The sequence below is a fragment of the Polypterus senegalus genome, chromosome 5 (genome assembly GCF_016835505.1).
Source record: "Polypterus senegalus isolate Bchr_013 chromosome 5, ASM1683550v1, whole genome shotgun sequence".
Lineage (NCBI taxonomy): Eukaryota > Metazoa > Chordata > Cladistia > Polypteriformes > Polypteridae > Polypterus > Polypterus senegalus.
Genome location: NC_053158.1, coordinates 166,326,334 through 166,351,469, shown reverse-complemented (window position 1 = coordinate 166,351,469; position 25,136 = coordinate 166,326,334). Strand labels below are relative to the sequence as shown.

Here is a 25,136-nt window from a genome sequence, read left to right as displayed (position 1 = left end):
CACTGACTTTATCTTAGATCATTTATTTATTAGAGACTGCAGTGCACTATTTGCAAATTGAGTGACTGGCTGTTTGAATAAACTTCACTACACACTTTTCCACCACTTTTGTTATCAATGTGTTCTCAGTGCACTAGTCTATCCCGGTCATGACTATCGATAATCCAGCAAATTAGTTGGAACAAGAACTGTCAAGTAAAGAAAAGAATCCATTGAATCTTGTCTGAAGACCTGCACGCAAGAAGAACTGTAAGATTCCTGAAGACATGTGAGAAAAAACTCTGTGATCTGATAAAACCATGAGAAAATTTCTTGGTCTACATGCACACTTCCATTTGGGACAAACTTAATACAACCTATTATTTAAAGAATCCCCAATCCAAGCTGTATAGAAAACATAATAAAGACTTTTTTGAAAACAGCCAAAATGGGGAAGAAACTGAGCACTGGACATGGTGATGACCTTGTACGGTATATAGATGAATTCACAGTAGAGTAGCTGGGGTTTGAAAATGGAAAAACAAAAGGTAAATGCCAGTAAAAGGGACTCAGTTATTAAAGTGACCTAAACCATTCCGTGGAATGATTTTAAAAGTTCCATCCATTAAAAGGTATGACTGAGGCTGAATAGTTCTGTAAGGACCAATGTTCACATACTGTGAACATCTAGGTGTGTAGAAATTTGGTACACACATGTGCAAAATGAAATACAGCTATAATTCAAGCAAATGATGCTTCTGCCGGATACCTCCTCACAAGCAAGCACAGTAAGCTTTTCTTTTTAATTATTTATGTCAATCTAAAAAATGTAGTTATTTTACACATTTTACACATTTCATTTGGGGAATATTCATTAGAATGCCATAAACAGTGTCTTAAATGTAGGGATTTAAGGCTAAACAAAAATTGAAATTTTGAATGGTAATTTTAATTGTCTATTACTTGTTTTTACATGAAATTTATATTTGATGTTTTTGAAAATTCCACAGGAACCTCAAATAACTTGGTAAACTGGATGCAACCTTGTTTACTGGAAACTGCAGTCTATGTGGTTTGAAGAGCCATAGGAAGAGGGTTAAGAAAAAGGTCTAGGAGAATGGAGCTATGGAACTAGATGGCAGCCGCCTTGGGTTGTTACAGTGACATGGATTCTCATGGCACACTGGGAGATGAAGATTGGTGGCTCAGCCCTGCTGGATCCTGGGGTGCGGCAGACACTGCTGAGCCCTACTTTGTTGGGCTCCTGCCTCACCCGGAAGTGCTTCCAGACCAGAATATTCCCAGTTGCAGCATAAATCAAGCAGGCTCCCATAACTCCAGCAGCCAAAATTGGGAGGAAGAGGAACGAAGGTTACTGGAGGAAGGTGGAGGCGGAGAAGAAGAGAAAGACAGAAAGAGAGAGAGAAGACATAATGCTGTGGACTGCTTTTCTCCTGTACTTATGCTTCATTGTATTTTCTACATGTTTTTTTTATTATTTTCATATACTTAGTGTTTACTCAATCTTTCGTATGTATATTATTTTATAAACCCACTTAAACCAACTCTAGTGTTGCAAGGGCTGAAGCCTATCCTAAATTGAGTAAGTATTACCAAATCTGAGGGGAATACAATGCAGCCATGTTTAATTTTTTGCCTGTCTGACACCAACTATGATATTTAAAGCCTCAATAATTTGCAGGAATTGCTAATTGTCTCAGTGATACTTAAGATTTAAAAACTTAAGACTACCTTTTCAAAAGTTGATCTGAAACATATGGTAAGCATTGGCAGAAATTGTTTTCTCTTATGCCTCAATTATAGTCATGCCATTTACAATATTTACTTATTACAATATTTACTTGCCAATCTTCTATATACAGGTATTACATTCGGTATGTCTCTTATGAAAGTACTTCATATTATAGTTGTATATTGTGTGACAAGTGGCTCAGTAGATGAGGTGAATTTGAAGGATGAAGAGGTGGCACAGAAGATGGCTATTAGAGAGGCCTCTAGTACGTTACCCATGCAGAAAAAGTAAGATGGTTCCTGGCTTCTGTGATTGTTCTGGGGCTTGGCTGGCACTGAATCTGGGAAAGATTTAAGGCTGGCAAAGGCTCTGTGGGACTACAGTCATGATGGCACTACTGCTAAAACAGCTCAGTAGTGAGAGGAAATAATGGCAGTACTGAAAGTGTATAAGGGTGAGTTATGGAGTGTTTTTGGTATAACAGTTGGAAGCTAGTAAACAAACAATCCTTTAATGGGTTTAATTGTTTAAAGAAAAAAAATGTATGCTTTGGTTTGTCTACTATCTGTTTAGGTTTGGAGTGTTGATGCAAGAGTGCTTCCCCTCTTTATTGAAGATAAACATATACTGAAACTATTAATCTTATTGAAAACTGATGATTTAAATTGGTTGGTACTTCTGTTATTTTCCTGTTGATATGTCAGTATTTCTGTGTTTCCCCATCATAGCCTGGTTGATATGTCAGGATGTATGTACTTTGTCTGCTGTGTTCTATCTGTAACGTCTAAAGATCACAGCATAACAATTTTGTTCTTTTAATAATACACAATGAATAAAAAGGAAAAGGGGAATTCTACAGCATGAGTCCTGGAGGGCTACAGTGGCTGCAGGTTTTCATTCTAACCATTTTCTTAATTAGTGCCTAGATTTTGTAGCTAATTTACTTTTGCCATTATTTTAATTGACTTGCTATTTCAGACTCAGGCACCTTAATTGTTTTTTTTTCTTTAATTAGCAGCTTAACAATAGTGAGATACAAAACAAGCCAACACATGACCAGCTAACCTGTGTCAATTATACAATATTTGAAAATAGAAAGGTAAAGGTCTTAATAATACTGATCAGCTAAGAAAAACATTTTGACAGTGCTTTTAAAAAAACAAAATCAACAGTTTTGGAAGTGTCCAGTGTGGCAAAATGACCAACAAGCCATGGAATTAAATAATGGTGGTAATTAACAATAAGAATCAGTTAATAATTAAGAAATTGATTGGAGTTTGAGGCTTGAATTGAGCTGGTCATCTGTTGGCTCACTTTACGTATAATTTGTGTTTTTCTGCCATTTGAAGGGAAATAAACAGTTCAGAAAACTGAGCATTTGAAGACAAGACAATTAAAATGATGGAAAAAATCTAGTTCACAGCAGAAATTGGTCATTGATTAAGAAAGTGTCAGGAAGGAAAACTTGCAGCCACTGTGGCCCTCCAAAATCAGATCTGGAGACCTCTGATTTAGAGAATTAAACAAGAGTTAGAAATGATGCAAAAATGAGAATCAAAAGTACTGTACCCATTCCACATATTTGTTAGAAATATTGCATGAAGTGACACACTGTGTCAGATATAAGCAAAGGAAAACACAAGTTAATGTGTGGTGTGGATATATAAAAATGACACAAGGACTCTTCAATGAAAGATGCTGCACTGTAATGGTACTACTCTATGTACAACAGTGTTTTTGTGGTTTTAATGCATGAAGGGTACAACCGAATCCTACAACAAACACACTAGCAAATCAAAAGATTGTATGACTGAAGAAAACTCAACGAATAGCAAACAAATAAACAAACCTGCATACTCTACATGACATTGAGGACCTTGGAAACAACAAATGCTAATCTGCATTCTACAGTAGAGTTTGTCATTATAAAAAATCTTTGCAAACAACTGTGTTCATTGTTATTTTGGTATTTTTTATTTTCAAAATATGTTTTTTTTCTTTATTTAAAAAAGACCCCTTAAATGTAAAATTTTGATGCAAGTTGATCAGAGCAAAAGTGGGCCTGAAAATTCCAATAATAAAAAGTTGATGAGTTTACTTGGATGATTATTATATATTATTATAAAATTGTTAGTTTATAAGTAGCGGGGATGGGTGGAAATAACAATATGTGTAGTCTTTTAGTCCAAGGAAGCTCACAAATATTTGAATATTTGTCTATATCAGAAATCAGTTCCTAGAAAAATGGAAAAAAACTTCAATGGAAATACAGTTCTTTTAAAGCAACCCACTGTGATGAAATAAAGCCATGTGTGTCCAAATGAAACATATCTTTACCAAACATCTTAAATAATCAAAACATGAAAATCCACAGATTTTAATGTAAAAACAGTACAATGAGGCATGATTCCAAAATGATTATAAATAAGTAAGTGATTAAAAGATTGATTTAGACAGAAATGGAGGAGCCATTGTGACCTCCAGGGACTCCATTTGGAAACCCCTAGCCTAATTTTTCAGTACTGGTTATTTAAATTGCGAAATGAGTGTTGTTTTTTTTTCGCTTTTCTCCAGACTCACATTCTAGTCTGTCCCACTTTTGGAAGCTGATGGGTAAATAGGGAACGTGAAAATCCCCTACCTGCTCGGCTAGCTTCCCCAGCCTGTGAGGCTATAGCAGGAGGGATAGCAGGGGTGTTGAAGAAGAAAAGGGATGAGGAAGAAGAGGAGTAGATGGGGAAGAAAAACACAAAGACAAAAGGAATAAGATGAAATGGGAATGAGGAAGTAAACAGAAATGCCAAGAAGCAGGGAATAAAAATAGAAAAAAAGTACATATAAACATTATTTCTTTCTTTAAAAGCTAATGAGCAAAACATAAAAAGCTGATGGTATGGTAGCAGTAATACTATGAGTGAAAAACAACAATAAGATGAGCCCTTCTTTCAGCCACAAAAATATTACATGTTGATAACACATGATGCCTATTTGTGCTCCTACTGAAAATGCTAACTTAAAAAGTAACCATGCATACATACAGTAACAGATTTGTGATGTCAACTGAAAGTGTCAACAGCATAAGAGTCACTAATAAGTTAGAAAGTAGGGTCATTTAAAAAGAAACAATCTAACTGACAGTGTGCTGATAGATAACCGGATCTTATACAAACTTGGAAAATAAAAAACAATTTTTCATAAATGCAACATAAACATGTTTTAAATTGTACATAAGGTTCTATATATAGAAATGCACATACATATACAACAACAAATATCAATAGAGTAAGTATAATGCTCTTCTAGAATAAAATGTACACTCACTTAAATTTTCTTTGGTATTTGTCTCTCTCTGTCTCTATGTCTCTACAACAAACACAGGCTGTAGTACGCAACCTACAAACCTATAACCCAGAATCTGAAAAGAAAGTTATTATAACTTTCTCCTTCAACGGCGAACTTTATTCAGAGAATTATAAAAAAAATACATTGGGTTCCCATATATTTATGTTTATTAAAGATGTCATATGGTGCAATTGTATAACTTCAGCATGCTCAAAGGTTTTGTGAAGAAATTTCTGTATAACGTAGATAAAACTGCTCTTATTTTTACAGGTTTTTAGTATTTTAATGGTTTGTTTAAGTTGGCATAAATACATTTAATGTGCCAATAATTTCCCCTTATAAAAATAATCAATAATCAAATAAAATAATCAAACCTGCTTAATTGAATTAAGGGTCAAGATGTCTATTCTGGGATCATCGGACACAACAGTAGAAATAATTCTGGACAAGTTGCTAGTTTGTCATATAGCAATTAACTAATTAACTAATTAGGACAATTAACATAACACATATGTCTTGGGGATCCCCTTTAAAGAGTTAATATTTTACAGAGCCTCAGGTGTTGAAGTGAAAAATTAATTACATGACAGAAAACACACAAACATAGTGAGAACATGGAGAATTCACACAGATGTTAATAGTACAAGGGTTTCAAGCTCAGGAAACTGGGTCTATGAGGCAGTTGTGCTAACTACTGCACAGCCCTGTCACCCGTTGAGTAAGTATGAAAGAATCCATACATATACTATATAAACAGACCAAAACCTGCACAGTGGTTAGCACAGCTGCCTCCAGGATCCATGACCCAATTATTTCTGTGTGGTGTTGGTTATAGGTTGGTTTGAATGCTGTTATAAACAGATATACAAATACTGTTTCAGGGTCTGGTTATTTGTGTGTGGTGTTGGTTATAAGGTAGTTTGAATATTGTTGTAAACAGATATACAAGAAACAGCATTAATTCTAATGTTGATATTTTCTTTTAATTGACAAGACTTCCTAAAAGCATCAGATTTATATAAGTATTAGGTACTGTCTTAAAATCGCATAATACTGCATAAAACAGTACAATTTACTGCTATTTGCTTCTTGTAGTCAAAACAGTTAAGGAAAATCAAAATCTGTGCTGGACAGGTCTCTGATAATTCATATCCCTATTCAGTTGTTAATACATTAAATTATTAATATAATAATTCATTAATATATAGAAAGCATTAGACCTGAACTGTACATGACATTTCTACTTAATGTAGCATACAGACATTCCCGGTATGTAACTAGCAGTTGCTGTGTAGGCAATAAAATTATTGCAGAGAACCATGAAGGTGAAATTCACTATGTGGTTTACCTAAAGACTGAAACTGAAACAACTAATTTTCAGTTTTAAGCAATCCACTTGTGCTCATTTTTGGTCACAAAAGAACTTTTACACATATATTGCATGTTTACATATTTTAATGTGTATATTTTGCATTTTTATTTTAAATCTGCTCCATTGTGGCAGAAAATGTGCTGATCTATTACTCCTAATTAGCAAACCATTTGATTCAATTCATCCCACTTAAAAGTTTTTTTTATACTAGGAACTTGAGTTCAAATATCTCAGCAGTCTCTGTAATAACACATAACATACATATTTGCGCACTAATCTTAGCTCTTGGTAATACCTTGTGTGATAAGCTCTTATGCTGGTATGATGGCTAATATACTAACCAATAACTGAGATCAAAATGTTTCATATTTAGTGCTATTACTTTAAATATTTTTGAATAAAGGTTCAACATTCTGCATTTGACATATATGTACATGTTCCAATATGAGGTATGCTACCATGAACATGCTATTTTCACAATAGATTTGGCATTGAATCAAGGATATATTCGCTCGGTAATGCACATTTGAGCAGACACAATATTCAAAAATGAACTGACAGCCATAGTTTTTTGTGTGCTGAAGCATTACATTTTTATAAGATGATACTTACAGATTGCTTAAACTCAAGCTACTTCTGTAATGCAATGATATTCAAAATAAATCCTAGTATTCATCTTGGGCAGTAATCTCTGAAGCCATATTAATATTGTTGTTTCCCGTCATTCACCTTATATAACTAAATAAAAGGTGAAATACCATATTGATTGTATCCTAAAATAATGTACAGTATACACAATTTTTTAAATTATTTATCTTTTTTCTAAGTAGCAAATCTTTTCCCTGCAGTGGGCTGGCGCCATGCCCAGGGTTTGTTTCTTGCATTGTGCCCTGTGTTGGCTGGGATTGGCTCCAGCAGACCCCCGTGACCCAGTAGTTAGGATATAGCAGGTTGGATAATGGATGGATGGAAATAAGCTCTTCTCTCCAAAATAACATTAAAACAAATACATAAGCTATAGCAAACATTTTGAATATTAGATAACAGTAACATATTTTTAGATTTATTTTGACTAATTCCTATATACTACAGGTTGGAGTAATTAAGCAAATTTTGTTTTAAACAAAACATTGAGCCTGTTATATCAATGAATGTTGCATCCACAATTCAGGGACTTGAATAAACAAGACTGTAGAAAAAAATGTCAGTTTCCATTTTTGACTTTTATGGCATAGATAGCTGCATAATTAGCAACACTAGTTTTTAATGAAAAGAAATGCTATCTAATAATAATTATAACAATTTAAAAATCAATCTTTAGTAGGCTGGGAAGTGATTCTTTAAATGATTAATTAAACTGCAACTGAGGTAAAGCATTCTTTCATATTAGATCATTTATGATGGTGTTCAGGCAAATAATCTGAAGTAAAAACATTCCAGTATAAACCACTATAATCACAGAAGGTGCCAGTGTTATTACTTTAGTTTTAGCAGTATAACTTGAGTGTAAAATACAGCAGTTGGTATGTGAAGAATTAAATAAACTGCCAAAAATGGGTTATAAACACTATTTCTCATGTATAAAATAACCCTGACATCCATCCATCCACCCATTATCCAACCTGCTATATCCCAACTACAGGGTCATGGGGGTCTGCTGGGGACAATCACAGCCAACACAGGGCACAAGGCAAGAAACAAACCCCGGGCAGGGCGCCAGCCCACCGCAGGGTGCACACACACACACACACCAAGCACACACTAGGGACAATTTAGAATCGCCAATGCACCTAACCTGCAAGTCTTTGGACTGTGGGAGGTAACCCACGCAGACACGGTGAGAACATGCAAACTCCACACAGGGAGGACCCGGGAAGCGAACCCAGGTCTCCTAACTGCGAGGCAGTAGCGCTACCCACTGCGCCACCGTGATGCCCCTAATAACCCTGACATGATTTTTGAAATTTAAAAAAACAAGTGACGAAGCTAACCTTTTTAGAATGTTTTCGTGTGATATAATATAAAATATGTTTTGCTGCATACACTCTTCTTATATATATATATATATATATATATATATATATATATATATATATATATATATATATATACACACAGTGGTACCTCGGTATACGTCTGCTTTGGAATAAGTCCAACTTGGTATACATCCTGTTTAAAGGTGAAATATTTTGCTTGGTATACGACCTTTGTTTGGAATACGACTCGTGTGCTAGAACAACATGTGTGGTATACCGGGTGCACGCCTTCAAAAAAAAAAAAAGTTTTAACCTGTACAGTAATCCCTCACTATATCGCGCTTCGATTTTCGCAGCTTCACTCTTTCATGGATTTTATATGAAAGCATAAAGCTAAATATATAACGCGGATTTTTCGCTGCTTCGCGGGTTCTGTGGACAATGTGTCCTTTTACTTCCTGTACATGCTTCCTCAGTTGGTTTGCCCAGTTGATTTCATACAAGGGATGCTATTGGCGGATGACTGAGAAGCTAACCAATCAGAGCACGCAGTTAAGTTCTCCTGACTAAGAAGCTAACCAATCAGAGCACGCAGTTAAGTTCCTGCGTGCTGAATGCAGTGTTAACCAGGAAGTCTCGTCTCGCTCATTCAGCAGCAACGTGTTTCGCTGTGTAAAGAGTTAACTTTTGTGCTCTTTTGTGTTTATCTTTGTGCATAGTCAAGCCCTTCATTATGGCTCCAAAACGATCTGCTACTGCTTCAGAGGCCGTGCCCAAGTGCAAACGGAAGATGTTAATGATTGCCGAAAAGGTAAACGTTTTGGATTTGTTGAAGGCTACTACTGACTAGATATTTTAGAAACACAAAGAAAACAGGATACTACTGGTAGCCTTAAAGATGAGCAGGGAATAATACTTAATTATAAATATATGTACTGTTCAGTGCATACTAAAAAAGCATTTTTTTGAATTTACATTAAAAAGAAAACTAAAGCAAACTCTTCTACAATTAAGAAACACAATTTATTATTCAGATTATCTGTCAAACTAAATGTTCACTTAAAATTTCACTTTGAAGAATAAGAGAACAAAACTCACCTGCAAACAAACAGCCAAGTTGACTCGGCAACCGAAAGATGTGCTAACAGCTCGAGGGTGCAGTCCCAAATCTTTGAAGAGCTTGGAGAATGACTGGGTTAGAGCTATTCTTGGCCTCTCTTCAGCTACAACAACACATGTCCGCACACGCGACAGGTCTAATCCTCTTGACTGGGAGGGAAAAAAATGCAGATCAGAACTACAGGTTCTATGAACAACACTGTGCCCCCAGTAAAAAAGAACCACTACATTACTGTAAGACCTTGAAAACAAGCATGGGTTTAATAATTTACCAAAGCTTTTGGAAACAATCAAAAAACATACTTTATACAAGCTGACCAGTGCTATTGCCCAAACGCATTAGTAATAAATGAAGCTTTTGAAATACAAAGACAAATGATAGTTTTTTGCTTTGAAGATCAGTTCTAAAGAATAACGTAAATGAATGGCCTCTCCTTGATCTAGTTGACAGTGGTTATGGGAAATATTACCCCAATACTCTAAAACCTCTTAGAACATCCTTAGTAGGACTAAAATTAGATCCTTTTAGTGTGAGCTACAATGGAATGTTCCCATGCACAGACTTCATTCATACTAATGCATTGAGACTGGCACAATCTATTTGCCATGCTGTCATTGTGAGAGGTCTTCAATACATTACCACTTAGGCTGCAAAACATGTCTCTTGCCAATTTGCTTTCTCAGTGAGAACCTTTAATCTGTATTACCCATTAGATAGAAATTATGAAGAGAGCAATAGTAGAACTAATAATAACAGCACTAGAGATATAAAGGCCTAGAACACTTAAAGTCACATTTTATTCTATTTTGACTTATAATCAGCAAATTACGATGGCATAATCTGTATTTGTCCTTATGATTTAATACAACACAGTGATGCTGACTATTGCATTCAACTTGTCAATGGTGATTTTTTTAAACATTCTTCTAATTAATGTTTTAGTTAATGCACAATATGGATTATTGCATTTCATTCTGCACTTTTTAGCATTCATTTCTTCAGTAAAATAGCATGATCATCAGCAACTACTGCACAAGGGTTGGTGCTTTCTGCTAAAGGGTAATTTGTTCATGTCCAGTTAAATAAACTGTACTTCAAATGTGATGACTGAATTGAAAGTCAGAAAAAAAAAACAATTTCTTAACAACCTGAACTTGTGGGGCTTTTCTTTTACAGTACCAATCAGTGCTGAATACACCAACTGTATACATCTATATACAAATGCGTGCAGATGGACTATAAACAAAAACAAAACAAAACAAAAAAAAAGAAATTAAAAACATTAAGGTCTGGAGGTTTGTGCTCCTGTAACAAATCAACATACACTACCTTGAGTGATTCTGTCTGCAAACCAAGGCCTTTAGTGCAGAGCTCCATCACAGAGTAGGAACAGAAGGTGTCACGAACTTTGTACTGACTAACTGCAAGAAGCCACAACGCTGGGTTTGTCTCAAGTTCAGATGGTGGAATTAAAATTGACTGGTGCCCTGAATAAACACTGTGTGAAAAAGAAAAATGCTTTTGTTATATAGCTGCACTACAGTAGCAATGACAGACACAACATTTGTATTCATACAGGGTTTGAATTTATGTGAATGACCAAAAAATCTTATCAATGACAATAGAGTTAATAATGCTTAATTGTTCTGGAAATTACAGCCATTGTATTCATCCATCGACCCATTTTCTGTACAGAGTCTTAACGAGTAATGCCTATTACAGCAGCAGCAGATCTAGGATAGAAACCTTTCTGAATGATTTACCAGTCTATCACAGAGTACACTAATGCCAATGCCTACACATGGTGATACTAGACCAATAAAAGTTTTTAATTAACCTGTCTTGTTTATTTTATGTTTGGAATAAAAGATTAACTAAAAGGAGCAAAGACCAAAACATAAAATGACTAACAAAAAAAATATAAAAACAATATCCCGATAATAACAATAAAGATTACCCAACCTTCCTGGATTTGTTATAGTCCGTGTGACATAAAACTCAGAGATTAAGAAAAACTAAACTTCCTAAATACAATGAGGTGGAAGTGATGTAATTAATAACAGAGAACAATACTGCATTATTACAGCAAATAATTCAGACATAAAATGACAATGTTCTAAAAAATAAATAAATAAACAACAGTAAGTGCTACAATAGGAGGGAAAAAAAAGATACCCGATAGGCCTCTCTGATATACCAGTCAAGTATTTGTACTCTTATGGATTTAGATTCCACACTCAACTAACAAATGATTGAAAGGGGTTTTTAAGGACAGGCTAGGTGACATCCCTGGGAAATCCCTAGAATAAGCTTTTAGAGTTAAGAATACCTTCTAGAATCTCTGGGGCCCCAGGAGATGCTGCCATTCTGATTCCCAGCGTCTGCTTAAAAGATTAATTTTCTATCATTGAAGTCTAAGTTTATTTTTTCAAAATCACGAAACCCATTCATTTGCTCCTAGAAACTTCCATCATTAACTGTGGCATATGGACACCACAAGATAAATAAAATAAAGGTCTTAAAGGAATAGTCTACCCAAAATGCATATTATATGTTACTTTTAATCTCATAATTTTTTTTATTTCATGTTTTCATGGAGAATACAGATAACAAACTGGCTGACAGAATGGCCGACTATGGAGAACAACACTGGACCACAGCAAACAGTATAAAAATGTCCGTGAAACTGTTACTTGTGTCACAAAAACCACACAATGAGTCATTCAGTTCTATTCTCACATGGGGCAAAACACATGAGTTTTTGGTAAAGTATTGTTAAATCAATACTCCTGGAAAATCAGATCAGTGAACACAGACGAAATGTGTTTACACTGGAATGAGCTTTTGAATTTTAGACAGGACTCTTGACCATTGAACGAGGGACAGACGCAAGTAAAGAATAGGCAAGAAAAATAAAGAGAACACATTAAAATAAACATCAAAATGAGAACACATAGCTTTTCCACAAGAAAGGCAGTCAGTCCCAAGAAACTATGGAAAAATTATAGTAATATATTATTGTCTTAAACAACACCTTACAAAACCAGAAAAGATAGCTTCTGAAACCAGAGTGCTTGCAGCTCCATTGTAGGTGTATCCACTCTATAAACCATTTGTTTCTTATTTCTTCTAGTCCACAACTGGATGCAATAGAGACCTGTTTTTTTTTTTTTTTAAACATGAAGATGTGTTTGTAAACTTCATAACACAAGTTTCTGGAGCAAATGTATGCCAGAAATGTGACAAAATAACTTCTGCTTCAAAAATAACTTATCCTTTAAAAGGCTAAGCCACCCACCTATCCCTGGGCCTCTCTTCACAATTAAGAGTCACAACATTAACCAACAAAGTGGCCCAGTTACATAGACCAGGCCACATACACTGCTTCTGCCAGTACACTTTCTAATGAGGAAATCCTTACCTAGGCCCTGAAGGGGTTCTTTGGTAAAAAAGTAATAAAAGTTCCATCATTTAATACAAAAAGCAAAAAAGAGACAACAAATATCATGATCTTTGACACAAAATATAAATTATTACTATTATTACCAATGTCTTTTTTGCTAAAGCCAAGAAGACTTAAAATATCAGGATACATTAAACTTTTTTTTTTAACCTAGGAGGCAAGAGGCAGTTAAATGACTAGCATGTCACATACAGAGTCGGCGGTGGGGAATGAACTGGAAACTGTGTTCTTAACCAGTATAACATGCAAATGAATCTTAAATGACAATGAAAGGAACAAAGGAGTTAAAAATTTTAATAATGGATGTTGAGAAAAGATCAAATTGAAAGGCAAAATCTACAAAGATAAATTTATTTGTTATGCAAATATATTTTCGATAATTGTGAAATACTTATAATTAAGTTATTGGGACAAAAAAGCAAAATAATCTTACAGGTAATTTTTTAACGTTTATCTTTTGCACTATATTAATATGTTGACACTCCTGAGATACTCTGTCAAATCAATTATAGACCTGTTGGTCACAGGGTTGTCATACATGGCTGTATGCTTTTGGGGGCTTTCATTAGTTATCCAAAGATATGTAAGTACTCGTGCACTGCAGTCACTCTGACTATAGAAAAGCAGAAGTATGCTTTTCATGCTTTTTCACTTTACTATTTTGATATAATAGCAAAAACATGCCAGAATCGTTTCAAAGGAAATGTAATATAAGTGAATAAAAGCTCATAACAAAAAATGTGTTAGTAGCAAGTGGATGTAGCAAAATTCATATGCTAGTAGTCATGATGTATTTTGATGATAGTTACAATATGTTTGAGAATAAGGCACATATTTTGTGCTTTTGTAATCAAACTGGCATAAAAATATACATTTGTTCTGGTCACAATAAACATTGGCCAGATTAACTTGTTTGAAAAACTGAAGAATCAGATCAGTATCTTTGTAAAATTAAACTGTACAGCTGATTGTACCTGCAGAGGCACCACAGAACGAACCCCAGTCCACAGTATGGGTCTAAACAGATGGCCACTTCTCGAGATGGGTAGAGCTCACACTGCAGTTTGATTGAACGACAGAAGGCACTGGTAGCTGTGTGAGACATCTGAAATAAAATAAAAAATGTATTATCAGCAGTATGCAACATACTGAACCTGAACCTGTGCCTATCAGATATGAGTTAAAGGAAAGTCAAAAATAATTGATAACATTTTCTTAAAATAAATACATCCATGCAGAAAACAACAATTGCAGACATTTCAATCAAGCAGCAGACTCTCTGGTTTTCAACTTATTTGCTTCAGTATCATACAATTTTTATAAACTCTTAAGGCAAGCTATTTTACAGGATGGCAAAAAAAGTATGTATTAGAGAAATGAAGTGAAGCCACAACTAAGGTTCAGCTGGTTGGCTACTTCTTTTGGAAGTTAGTTTCTTACTGATAACAGTTGGTATGCAGGCTTAAATGTGGATGGCAGCCCAGTAATTCTTTGCAAGTAACATTTGTTCACTCAGTTTGAACATATTTACCTACGATAAAAGCCTTGGAGGGCTCTTTTTATTTTTCTATGATGTAGCCCTATACCTTAATACTTGATTGTAATTTTAAGCAATCAATGCAATGATAAAAGTAAAGCTGTACTATTTTTTTCTGAACAAGGAAATTACACTTATGTTTATTTAAATAGTACAAATTGTTACTATTTAAATTATTTATTAAATTAGAAAACTTATTTTTGGTAGTAAATATGATTAAATATGTTTATGTACAAAGATAATTCATGGGGTGAACTTGTTTTTTTTTTTATTACACCACTGCATTAAACATGGTGAATTTTATAAAGATGGCAATTTATGGATATTTTGTAAAGGTGAAAATTAAGGAAACATTTCTGCACTCAAATACTACATTAATTAATGCCAGATTTGACCTACTCTGATATGGATTGTGTTAAAAATCACAAAACACATACATAACTGCAATGATACTACGTATGTAATGTCATTCAAAATTAAATTCAGAATGTCACAACAAATGATGAGTAGACGTTGCAGTTATCTTTGCTGTAGGCTCTGCAAAATCAAAGAGCCGATCTATCTGTGCAATTGCTTTGCACTTTTTCTTCACTACAGAAGACAAAAATGCTTTGTAAACAATAATATTTTTATATTATTATTATACTATTTTTATATTATATTACTTTTATTATTATTAGTGTTTCTCAGGGACGTATGTGTTTTCTTTCTGGAGAGGGGGAGGGCTCCTTTAAGGCTTATTTTGGAGCACATGGCGTATGCAAGTTAGCCTTGCATCACAGCAGGGCCAGCCAACAGGGGTCAGTGTTAGTACTAATAGTGGAAGTACTAATAATATTCTCATTATGACCAGCTAATGAAAATGAAATGAAAATTTTCCAAGTGTTTTTTTTGTCTTTTTTTTTTTTTAAATATTGTGGGGTGGAAAAATGGAGCACTGATCGGGTCAAGGGATCACCCATGCCTGAAGCAGATCGGCAACTACAGTATCTTACAGTACGCATCTGTGAAAGTTCTGCAGATGGTGGCTACATCCCTATGAACTTATTATGGCCGCAGAAAGCATTGTTGGGTGCTGGAAAACAATTTTTTTAAACAGGTTGCAAGGTGTATTTCCAGGAAAATATTTGCTAAATAAGGTCACAAGAGAATATAACATATTCATTGAGAAAAACACTTTCATGAATTAGTCAGGAAGAATCCTAATACAATATTCAAAGAATGTTCACATCTGTTTCATGTAAAAAGTTTTTACTTCAACAATGTAAGACACACACAGAAATGGTTTAATATTTGTGAGAAGGCAGCCATAGAACATTTCTGCTGTAAGTAATTTTGCAAAAAAGTTACCTCAAAGATCACACTTACATCAGAAAAAATGACCTCTGAAAATAAATATCTAAAGTTAGTCTTTTTGAATGCAACAGAAATGTAATGTTTGACACTTTCTTCTGCCAAAATAATCTTTCCTTGCCACCTGAAATAAAAGTAACTGGTCAATGTTATAAACACTGGACACTGTGATTAGGGAAATTCCTAGGACCTTCTGTGCTGACCAAAACATTTCACAATTAGAGTGTGATGAAGTGGTATAATAATAATAAAAAAACCTTGTAACCCAACAACCTCTGTAAAAGGGGTGAAAGAATATTTCTTAGGCGAAGAAAATAAAAAGGTAAGGGTAGCAGACATTTGTGCCACATTCTAGTTAGTCTCTATTTATAACTACCACAGGCAAGAACCAAGTCTGCAGCCTATGTAGCGCATGAGCTTGCTTTATTTGGCCATCTCTAATGAAGCAGGATTTAGGGGTCTGCCTACAAACACTGTCTACTGAAAGCATAGTGAAAAAAATGACACTAATAGAACAAATAGAAACATTTGTACATAAACATTAAAATTTAAGCACATGCACTCCAGCAATTGTGAGATGATGTGAGAACACAGAAATATAGAAAGAATGAATAGCTTCATCCATATCATATACAAAAACTGGCTTTTTGAGAATTTATACAAAAATGTAAACTCAATACTTCAGAATAAGAATAGTTTTAGATATATGCAACAATAAGATTCCACTTATTCTCTGTATAATTATTCAGCAGTGTATCTTAAAAACAATATAAAGGTTTTATTAAGGCATAACTCTCAAATGCAGATGACTGTTTCATTGCAGAAATTCTTTACTATCAGATAAAAAAGCAGCAGCTTCTCTGTGCTCAACTTTCTGCAAGACATATAATATAAAGAAGAAATTAAAAAGGTGGGTATTGCTACACCTCCACAAATGATTTTGTTTAATTGTTTTTTTGAATACAGCAGTAAATGTGTAGCTTGTTCAATGGAAACTGTGACATACTCTCTATTCATGGCCTTGAGTCAGTGCTTAGGTAAGAGAATGGACTTTCAGAACCTTTATAAAAGACAAAGCCAAACTCTGGCACTCTGTGCAGATTACATAACCCATGCTGCTTATATAAAGGTGTTTTTCATATCTACAGTCAAAGCGAGATTCTTCAGCTCACTGAACATAATTCATTTCCCCAACAGCTTTGTGATCTTAATGGCAGGAAATTAATAGTGACTCCAAGAAAATATATCTACCCAAAGAGAACACTAATGAGGAACTTTAACCAGCTTCTATTACAGTGAGAGCAGGATGCATGAAGGAATACCACAATCAGTTCCTTTAAACAGTTTAAATGGGTCAGCTCAAATATGAGGATCATTACCTTTCCTGAAAGTCAAACAGCTGAGAAATAACAACAAAGAATATAAACAGTGAAAATATTTTCATGTAAGAGATTCAAATGTTTTCCATGCACACCTAAAGGATATAGTTTATTTACTTTTACATATTTTACATTTTTATGGAAAAATTCAATCATTCTGAACTTATTCATAGACTATTTGTACTTGGACCAAATGCACCCTCCACTGAGTCAGTGCCTTAATGTGGCAGAGTTGTTTGCGTGATCAATGATCCCCTGAGTGATGCAGTTGAGAGTCATGTACTCCTGGTAGGAAAGTTTAGAAGTGAGGTCCTGACTAGTATTGACTCAACCTCTTCCCTCCATTCCACCAAGGGTCCATCTAAAGTGATCCAACTTCCTGCTGATCCTAGTCATCCTGCATATGGCTTGCCACGTGGATCCTCGATAGGAAGTGAAGAAGTGTGAATGAGGATTGCGCACCCTTACTACCACCAGTATCAACAACTCCATCCATCGACCTCATCCTTTTCCCTGTATCAAAGTCCTACAACGATGGGCAACAGACGGAGAGAACAACCAAGGTGTTTGTTCTTAGTATGAAACCCACATGTATAGTGGTTTGGTGAGATAGAGGCATACCCAGGACAAGTGCCTTGCCTGTGTCCTGCCAGCATGACTAGATGGCATTTTTAAGGATAGTTTTAACTAGCCCTGACGGAGGGAGGACAATAAAAGGCGTCATGAAGAAAGATTGTCCCACCTGTACTTGGCCAGGCAACCGGACCTACATGCAGTTGAAAAACTTTTAAATATTTTATCCTCGCTGCTTAAAATTTACACTCACTTGTGGATTCAACCACTACCAACTGACCACCTTGGAGAATAGCCCCCATAACGAGACTTGACTCACTAATGAAGTATCCATCACTGAAACCACAGCCAGGTATACATTCTTCTGGAAAGGCTGGCCTCAGAGATACAGATCCATAAAATGTCATGAATGAGTCCCCTGTTGGCATCAGCTCACGCTTACAGAACTTGTGTGTTTCACTGGCCAAAGGTTCCTAAATAACAATTATAAGTGCATAAGCTCCTACACTAGACTCGGCAAAAGAAGAAAAGGACAACTTCTGTGTTTCCCTTGATGAAGCAGTCCAGAACATTCCTGCCTAAGAAAAGATTGCTTTAATTAGAGACTTCAACACATAAGTTCGAAGAAGCGCTGACATCTGGAATGGTGTGGTTGGGAAACACAGAACCGGTAACATGAATGCTAATGGAGTCTGTCCATTGTCCTTCTGCGTGGTGCACCAACTGACCATTACCAAAACAATATTTTAGAGCAGGGGTTTTCAAGCTCTGTCCTAGGGGCACACTTTGGCTTCAGGTTTATGTTGCAACCAGATTCATAATCAGTGAAAACAGCTGATAACACTAATGTCATTCAATTAGCTGGTATTTTTTTCACTTCTCTTATTCTACATTCAGAAAAGCACAGCAGCATGATATTTACATTTATAAGACATTTAGAAATATTTCTATTTTTGCTATAGATTTAAATGCTTAACTCTCTTTTGTTGATTTCATTATATTTTGGCCTCTGTGCATTTTGCGCCTTTCATTGTATCTTAATAATGACAATTAAACATGAGCACAGCATACAGCCAAGCAAATCATAAAAGGCTGCAACCAGTTTAGCATCTGCCCCACTAATTAGCAAGTAACGATTTAATTAAATTACAACACTGATATGTTGTAAGCTGAATGAAAATCAAAAAGATAAAAAATATACTATTCCCATATAACTGTTTAGTACATTTTAATATACTGTATGTATATCAACATATATACATAGTTTTCTAATTTCTATAGTGTTCCCAAAACACAGAATCTGAGATATAACACTTCACTTAATTAGCGCAAAGTCCAATTAAAAACAGAAGCTGGTTGGAACAAAAACCTGTAGCCACAGTGGATCCCCAGGACCGAGTTTGAGAACCCCTGTTTTAGAGTATTTGCACATATATGCACATATTTAACAGTGTTTTCATCATTTTTGTCTAACAAAAAAAACCAAGCATGCTCTGGTGTTTCATTTTTTGGAAGGCAAATTTTTGCTGGAGGCCAATATGTGTAAATTCATTTAAATTTAAGATTTGAAATTGAAACCAACTTTAGATCAGGTCATAAATAATGTAGTACCATGGCCAATGTTAGTCAACTAAAAGAATGAACCTGTCCCAATTTTGTAAATAATTCTTATTTTGTTTACTCTCTTCATGTCCTCCATTGAATTCCTGCATTGTGTTCTCTAATCTTTCTTTTAGGTCAGAACACATTTTGCAAAATTCAAGCAATCCAAAGATGTGGCTCAAATAGATTAAATCATACAAGAAAGACATAATCACATCCAAACAGAAAATTATAAAGGAGTGGGGCCATAAAGATCATTTTATGTTAGAAAATCATACCTTTACTCCTGCAAGCATTCCTGTTGTGGATACACTAAAATCCAGATAAGCTAATGTGTCTGGGTTCAAGGGCTTGTAAATCTGCAGTGGCCTTTTCTTTGGCAAGTCATCTAAAGATACAAGATAAATACAAGAAATGCAAAAATATTACCTTAGTAAATTTAAACAAATAATTCTTAATAGAGTCTGAAAGATAAGAGTGTGCATCTGTGGTTATAACAAACTAGAAATGCAGATTACTTTATCATCAGGAATGTTGAAGCACTGAAAATTAAAAAATACAAAAACAAAAAGATAAACTGAGGATGTGACTTTATAATGTGATTATCTGCTGAAATGTATTTAAAATTGGAATGGTTTGTTTTGGCTTAAATGTCTAACTGAAAATTCTGACATTTCTAATTACTCATCCCCCATATTAAGAAAACAGTGGCTCACTGTTGGCCAGTTAGTTTAAAAATGTTGACCAAATACCAGGAAGTGTATACAAAAAATAAAATTTAAAAAGTTCATATCATTAATTGCTACTTTCCATTAATCCATTTTTAGAACTTTCTTATCAAGTACTGAATTACAGAAAGGGGTTTATACTGGGACCAATTCTTCAAAGGCAGTCATCAAATTAACAATAAAATAATTTATCTAGGCTTTAGGAAGAAACTGGACTTGCAAACTATGTTATTTCATACAATTATTTAGAATATACTATGTTAATTTCAACAACAAATAATACAAACAGTTTGTATATGCTTTAGAATAAGGAAACTACAATTTTAGGCAGGTACACTAGTACATAATAAGGAGTCTGATGAGTCAGAATTCAGCTTTTGGCTTCAGCGAAAACTTTGAATATATCTTATTTACACTGTAGAACTCCTGGACAGCAGAGCAAAGAGCATGTATTGTGTGGTTTACTGAACAGAATATTAAATGCAGCTATGATGACTTGGACCTAACTCATAAATAGAGGGATATATTATGTAGTACTCAGAAATAGGTTAATCTGTATTTGTACGATTTGAACTACCTGTATAACTAAGCATAAAATTAAGTCTGATCTCTTTGTGTATATTTTGGCCTGAAACAGTAGTAATATGTTTTAACAAGATTGTAAAGTATAATTAAACATCATTTATAATGTACTGTTCTTTTAAGACACAATACAGTATATAGAAAAGACTGTCCATGGGATATTCACTCTTCTTTAAATAGACTATAATGGTAATTGATTGTCAGATTATCTTTTTTAAATTAAAGCTACAAGTACACCATGTTAAACATCACTCACATGTTAATCAAGGGTTGACTAAAGTGATGTTTCATGTAGTAAAAAAGAATTTTAATGACCTAGGGCCTCATGTATAACGCCGTGCATAGAATTCACACTATAACATGGCATACGGACAAAAGCGGAAATGTGCTTACGCACAAAAAAACTTAAGATGCATAAATCTGTGTGTACGCCAACTTCCATGTTCTGCTATGTAACGCACATGCCTGCTGTCCCGCCCCAACTCCTCCCAGAATTATACTTCTTTGAATATGCAAATAAATATAAATAGCCCTTAAGCTCGGCCTTCTGTGAAAAGGCAATGGCAAAAGCAAGAGGGAAAATAGGATTTCAGCGAATACCAAGTGGAGGCAAGGAAAAATGTACTATTTGTTGGTTTAAACAGTGGTATAAACAACAAAAGGAAGCTGATCGAGTGACATAGCATGTCTTGCGCAGTGCCCGAGATAAAAAAGAAGTTGTCAGATATCAAAGTCGCTGTGAAAAGGCGAGTCGTAGCCCACCATCCGAGTGTCATATGAAAGCTTATTAGGGTACAGAGAAAAAAAAAGGCACACAGTGGGAAAAAGCATGAAATGTCAACTTTAATCTTTAAATTTCCACTTTAATCACGTAGTTTACTTTGTCATTAAAGTAGAACATCATAAACTTAACCATAAAATTGTTTAATTTACTAGTTTCTCAATCCCATCATAACTAAAGTAGCACGTTAAATGCTCTGTTTTATATTTGATCTTTTATGTGCTCTATGCATGTTAATCACTACGTGCTTCCGGGCTTTCTCTTCCTCCAACAGGACACAGAATCCATTACATTCGTGATATTACAGCCCCCTGAATAATTAAAATACTGAGATGTATACTGGATATCATTTTCATGATGATAGGAGTTAAAGCATGTTATTAAAAATGGGAACACGGTGGCGCAGTGATTGTTCATGTCTCACGCAAGATGCTTGCTGCGCCATGTGCTACCTTCGATGAAACACTTTATTGTAGCAGTACTGTCTCTTCCAAACGTATTAACCTCCAATTCCTGTCCTTACTTTTCTTTCTGCAAATACCCAATCGTCACACAATCAGCTCTGTAGTAGACGTTAAGCCATCTGTAAGCTTAGAACGCCGATTCTTCAAAACTTTTAAGGAACATCGAAATATCTTCATAGCATGTGTTTAATTATTCTATCCATCTATCCTTCCAGTGTCGCGTCAGCATCAGCAAGAATACAGCAAGAGACAGAAACAATCCGTGAACGGAGTTGCCAGCAGCTTGCTAGTGCTACGGCACCGTGTAGTTAAAGTTAAAGTTTTATCTGTATAATATAATAAACATATTTTGCTGCATTTCATCTTAAACATGGTATCGTCATCATATGTAAATACGCACTTTATAAAGTGGCTCGGGTTGTGCAATATTATAATTGTAGTGCAAGTTTACAGTGAGGTGATTGTACTAATAAGTACAAATAGTTCTACAAGGAGCACTTGATGGACTGATAGAGTGCGTTTATAGTTCTTGGGATGAAACTGTTTCTGAACCGTGAGGTCAGTACAGGAAAGGCTCTGAAGCGTTTGTCATATGAGAGCAGTTCAATAGACAGCATGGCTAAGGCAGCGCGTGCTAGATGCTGTATACTGATAATTCTATCCGATCAGCTGCTATACAGCTGTGATTCACACTCATACAGTGATATAAATACTCTGAGTGGTGCAGTGAGAGTAATATGGAAAAAGGTGATCTGATGTGGGATCCAAGGTGAAGTGAGAGTAATAATGTTAAGGCAACTTTGTATTTAGAATAGTTTGACCATTCCATGGACCATTATATTGTTACAGGTTAATTACAATCAGATTCATTAAACTAATAAACAATATGCTTTTAATATCAGTGTATTTATAAAGCCGCATCAGGGCTGTGGATCTAAAAAAGAAAGGATAACCACACAGGAACAGCAGCACTGCTTTGACGCTGGGTGCTGCCAGTGTGAAAAACTGAGCAGAGAACTTGTGTACGACAGGGTATGAGCTACTGTGGTAATGTGTGTGGCTTTACGGCAAGTTTAGGTTTTATACATCGCGATTTGAACGTGGAAACGTTCTTATGCAACATTTTTCTGCGTATGCACCATTTATACATTAGACCCCTGATCTCGAAGTATATACAATGTAGTCAAATAAAATGCAATAAATTATTATTAGTCATTTTGTCCGTAACTACTGTTGGATGGTATCTACATGTAAATATTTTTCTAGTAGTCATATCTAAATTTACAATCTCTACAGCAGAATGATTGTTGATGGAAAGTCACATGCCATACTAAAATCATTTCAGAAAAACATGATCTGTCTTAATAATGTCCATAACATTTGGATGCAAGATTCAATTTCAGAAGGCGAGAAAACATTACTTTCCTCTTAGAACATGCTGCTGTACAAAACTTCAGCTAATCTGCGACTTCTAAACATTCATCTTGACATTGTGAGATTTCACTGATTATGGCAGAAGTCGAATATTGCATTTACTTTCTTTGAGTTTTTCTTTATTATTAATAATTGTTAATCGGCAGTGCACACAAGCCTGGTAAGCTGCCAGCTTTTGTAGGACACAATTTAGGACAAAAATTATTCTTAACAGTACACAGACTATATAATGAAGCAGTTACACGGCATAGTGTGTATTTGTCACATCCTTTGTATATACATACATTTAATAGACTTTGATTGAATTAATCGCAAAAAGATTGTGGTGTACTTAAAATATTTAAACTTCTAGGTAGTTGCAATTAAGTAAGAGTTAAAAATCGAAGAGGCCAAGAATTTGTGTGCACTGAACTGTAAGCTTTTTAGGAGCAGTGGTTCAGCAGTACATACAGTAGTATGCATTATTAAGAATACTATATAACATAAATGGTATTCCATAAGCTTTTTTTCTGATCTTTTTTGTGGATGTGCTTAATGCTGTCTTCATGATATTCTTTACTGTCCATTTCTAAAGAAAGCTCTTGCTTGCTGGTCATCTTTTTGCTTTCTTTGTTTTTTTTTTTAAGAACATACTTTTTAGTCACATTTAGAACATAATTTAGAACTTTAGGACATATACATGGAAATAATTTAGTGGTATGCATTTTATTGTCTTTTAAGATTTTCATCATTATCATGATTTTCATTCTGCTTTTCCATTTACTAATAATAAGCATGTCAGAGGTGTTTGCAGCATTTCAGTATTCAGTATTTGCCCCCATGTATGCTGTGGTTGTGTTTAACTTTCATTATTAGGATACAATTAAGGGAGCAAAGCCCAAAGAAAAATGCAAATTAATAGGGAAACAGGAGAATAAGACAAGAGAAAAATAAGAATTATTTAAATTAGATCAATTAGAGATGAACTGACTCACTGACTGTGAAACTGGTTGCCACACGGAGTCCCCAGGACCAAGTTCAAGAATTGCTGCATTAGTGCTTATTTGAAATGTATCTTTGAAACACATCATTAACTCTTATTTGCAATGTACAGCATATGTCTTTGCAGTGTATTCCTAGAATTAATGAGAACGGTTTTGAAAAATGAAATGTGAAACTAAATAACTTGTTAAGGTGTGTTTAAATGGTTAAGAAGGGGTGTGCGTTTTATCATGGAAGGGTTTTGGATGACCCTAGCCTAAAACATAGATGCTTTTATTCTCATGCCCTGATTGTTTCTTACATAGACCCCCACAAAGGTCTTCTTCCCCATCTTTTGTTCTCTTATTCTTGCAGTCATCTGGCCTAGAAGGCGACACAGAACGCTGATGTAATGCACCTCCCACTGGTACTATGGATTGGATCGGATGGAATTCACCCAGAACTGACTGCTACTGTGCATCACTTCTCATTATCATAAGGTGTCTCACTTTTTCTCTATAACTCAGCAACAAGAGTAGGCAATAAACTTTTATTTAGTCATTCTAGTATTTGACATTCTTACACATCCTTAATGCATCAAAAGCAGAAGAAAAAGCAATTAAGTGTGGCCAAATCAATTATACAACATGGCTATTTCAGAAGCTGTCAAGGACAATGCTGGCTGACACACCCAAAGTGTGTGGCGTTCAGTCTCGCAAAGTTACATTGTTGTATTTC

At 34.9% G+C, this 25,136-nt stretch overlaps 1 protein-coding gene across 11 annotated transcripts in view; it reads right to left on the bottom strand.

Annotated features, from left to right (window-relative positions):
- dip2ca (disco-interacting protein 2 homolog Ca) overlaps window positions 1-25,136 on the bottom strand; it is a 537,137-nt gene that overhangs the window by 39,604 nt on the left and 472,397 nt on the right. For 7 of the 11 annotated variants that reach the window (XM_039753583.1, XM_039753586.1, XM_039753581.1 and 4 more), the window contains 5 exons: window positions 19,728-19,837; window positions 13,980-14,110; window positions 10,872-11,040; window positions 9,521-9,691; window positions 4,374-4,403 (listed from right to left, as the gene is read on the bottom strand). In XM_039753583.1, coding sequence (XP_039609517.1) covers window positions 4,374-4,403; window positions 9,521-9,691; window positions 10,872-11,040; window positions 13,980-14,110; window positions 19,728-19,837 — 611 coding nt within the window. The remainder of the gene's footprint in view (window positions 1-4,373; window positions 4,404-9,520; window positions 9,692-10,871; window positions 11,041-13,979; window positions 14,111-19,727; window positions 19,838-25,136) is intronic. The other 4 variants (XM_039753587.1, XM_039753585.1, XM_039753592.1 and 1 more) reach the window with 1 other exon arrangement.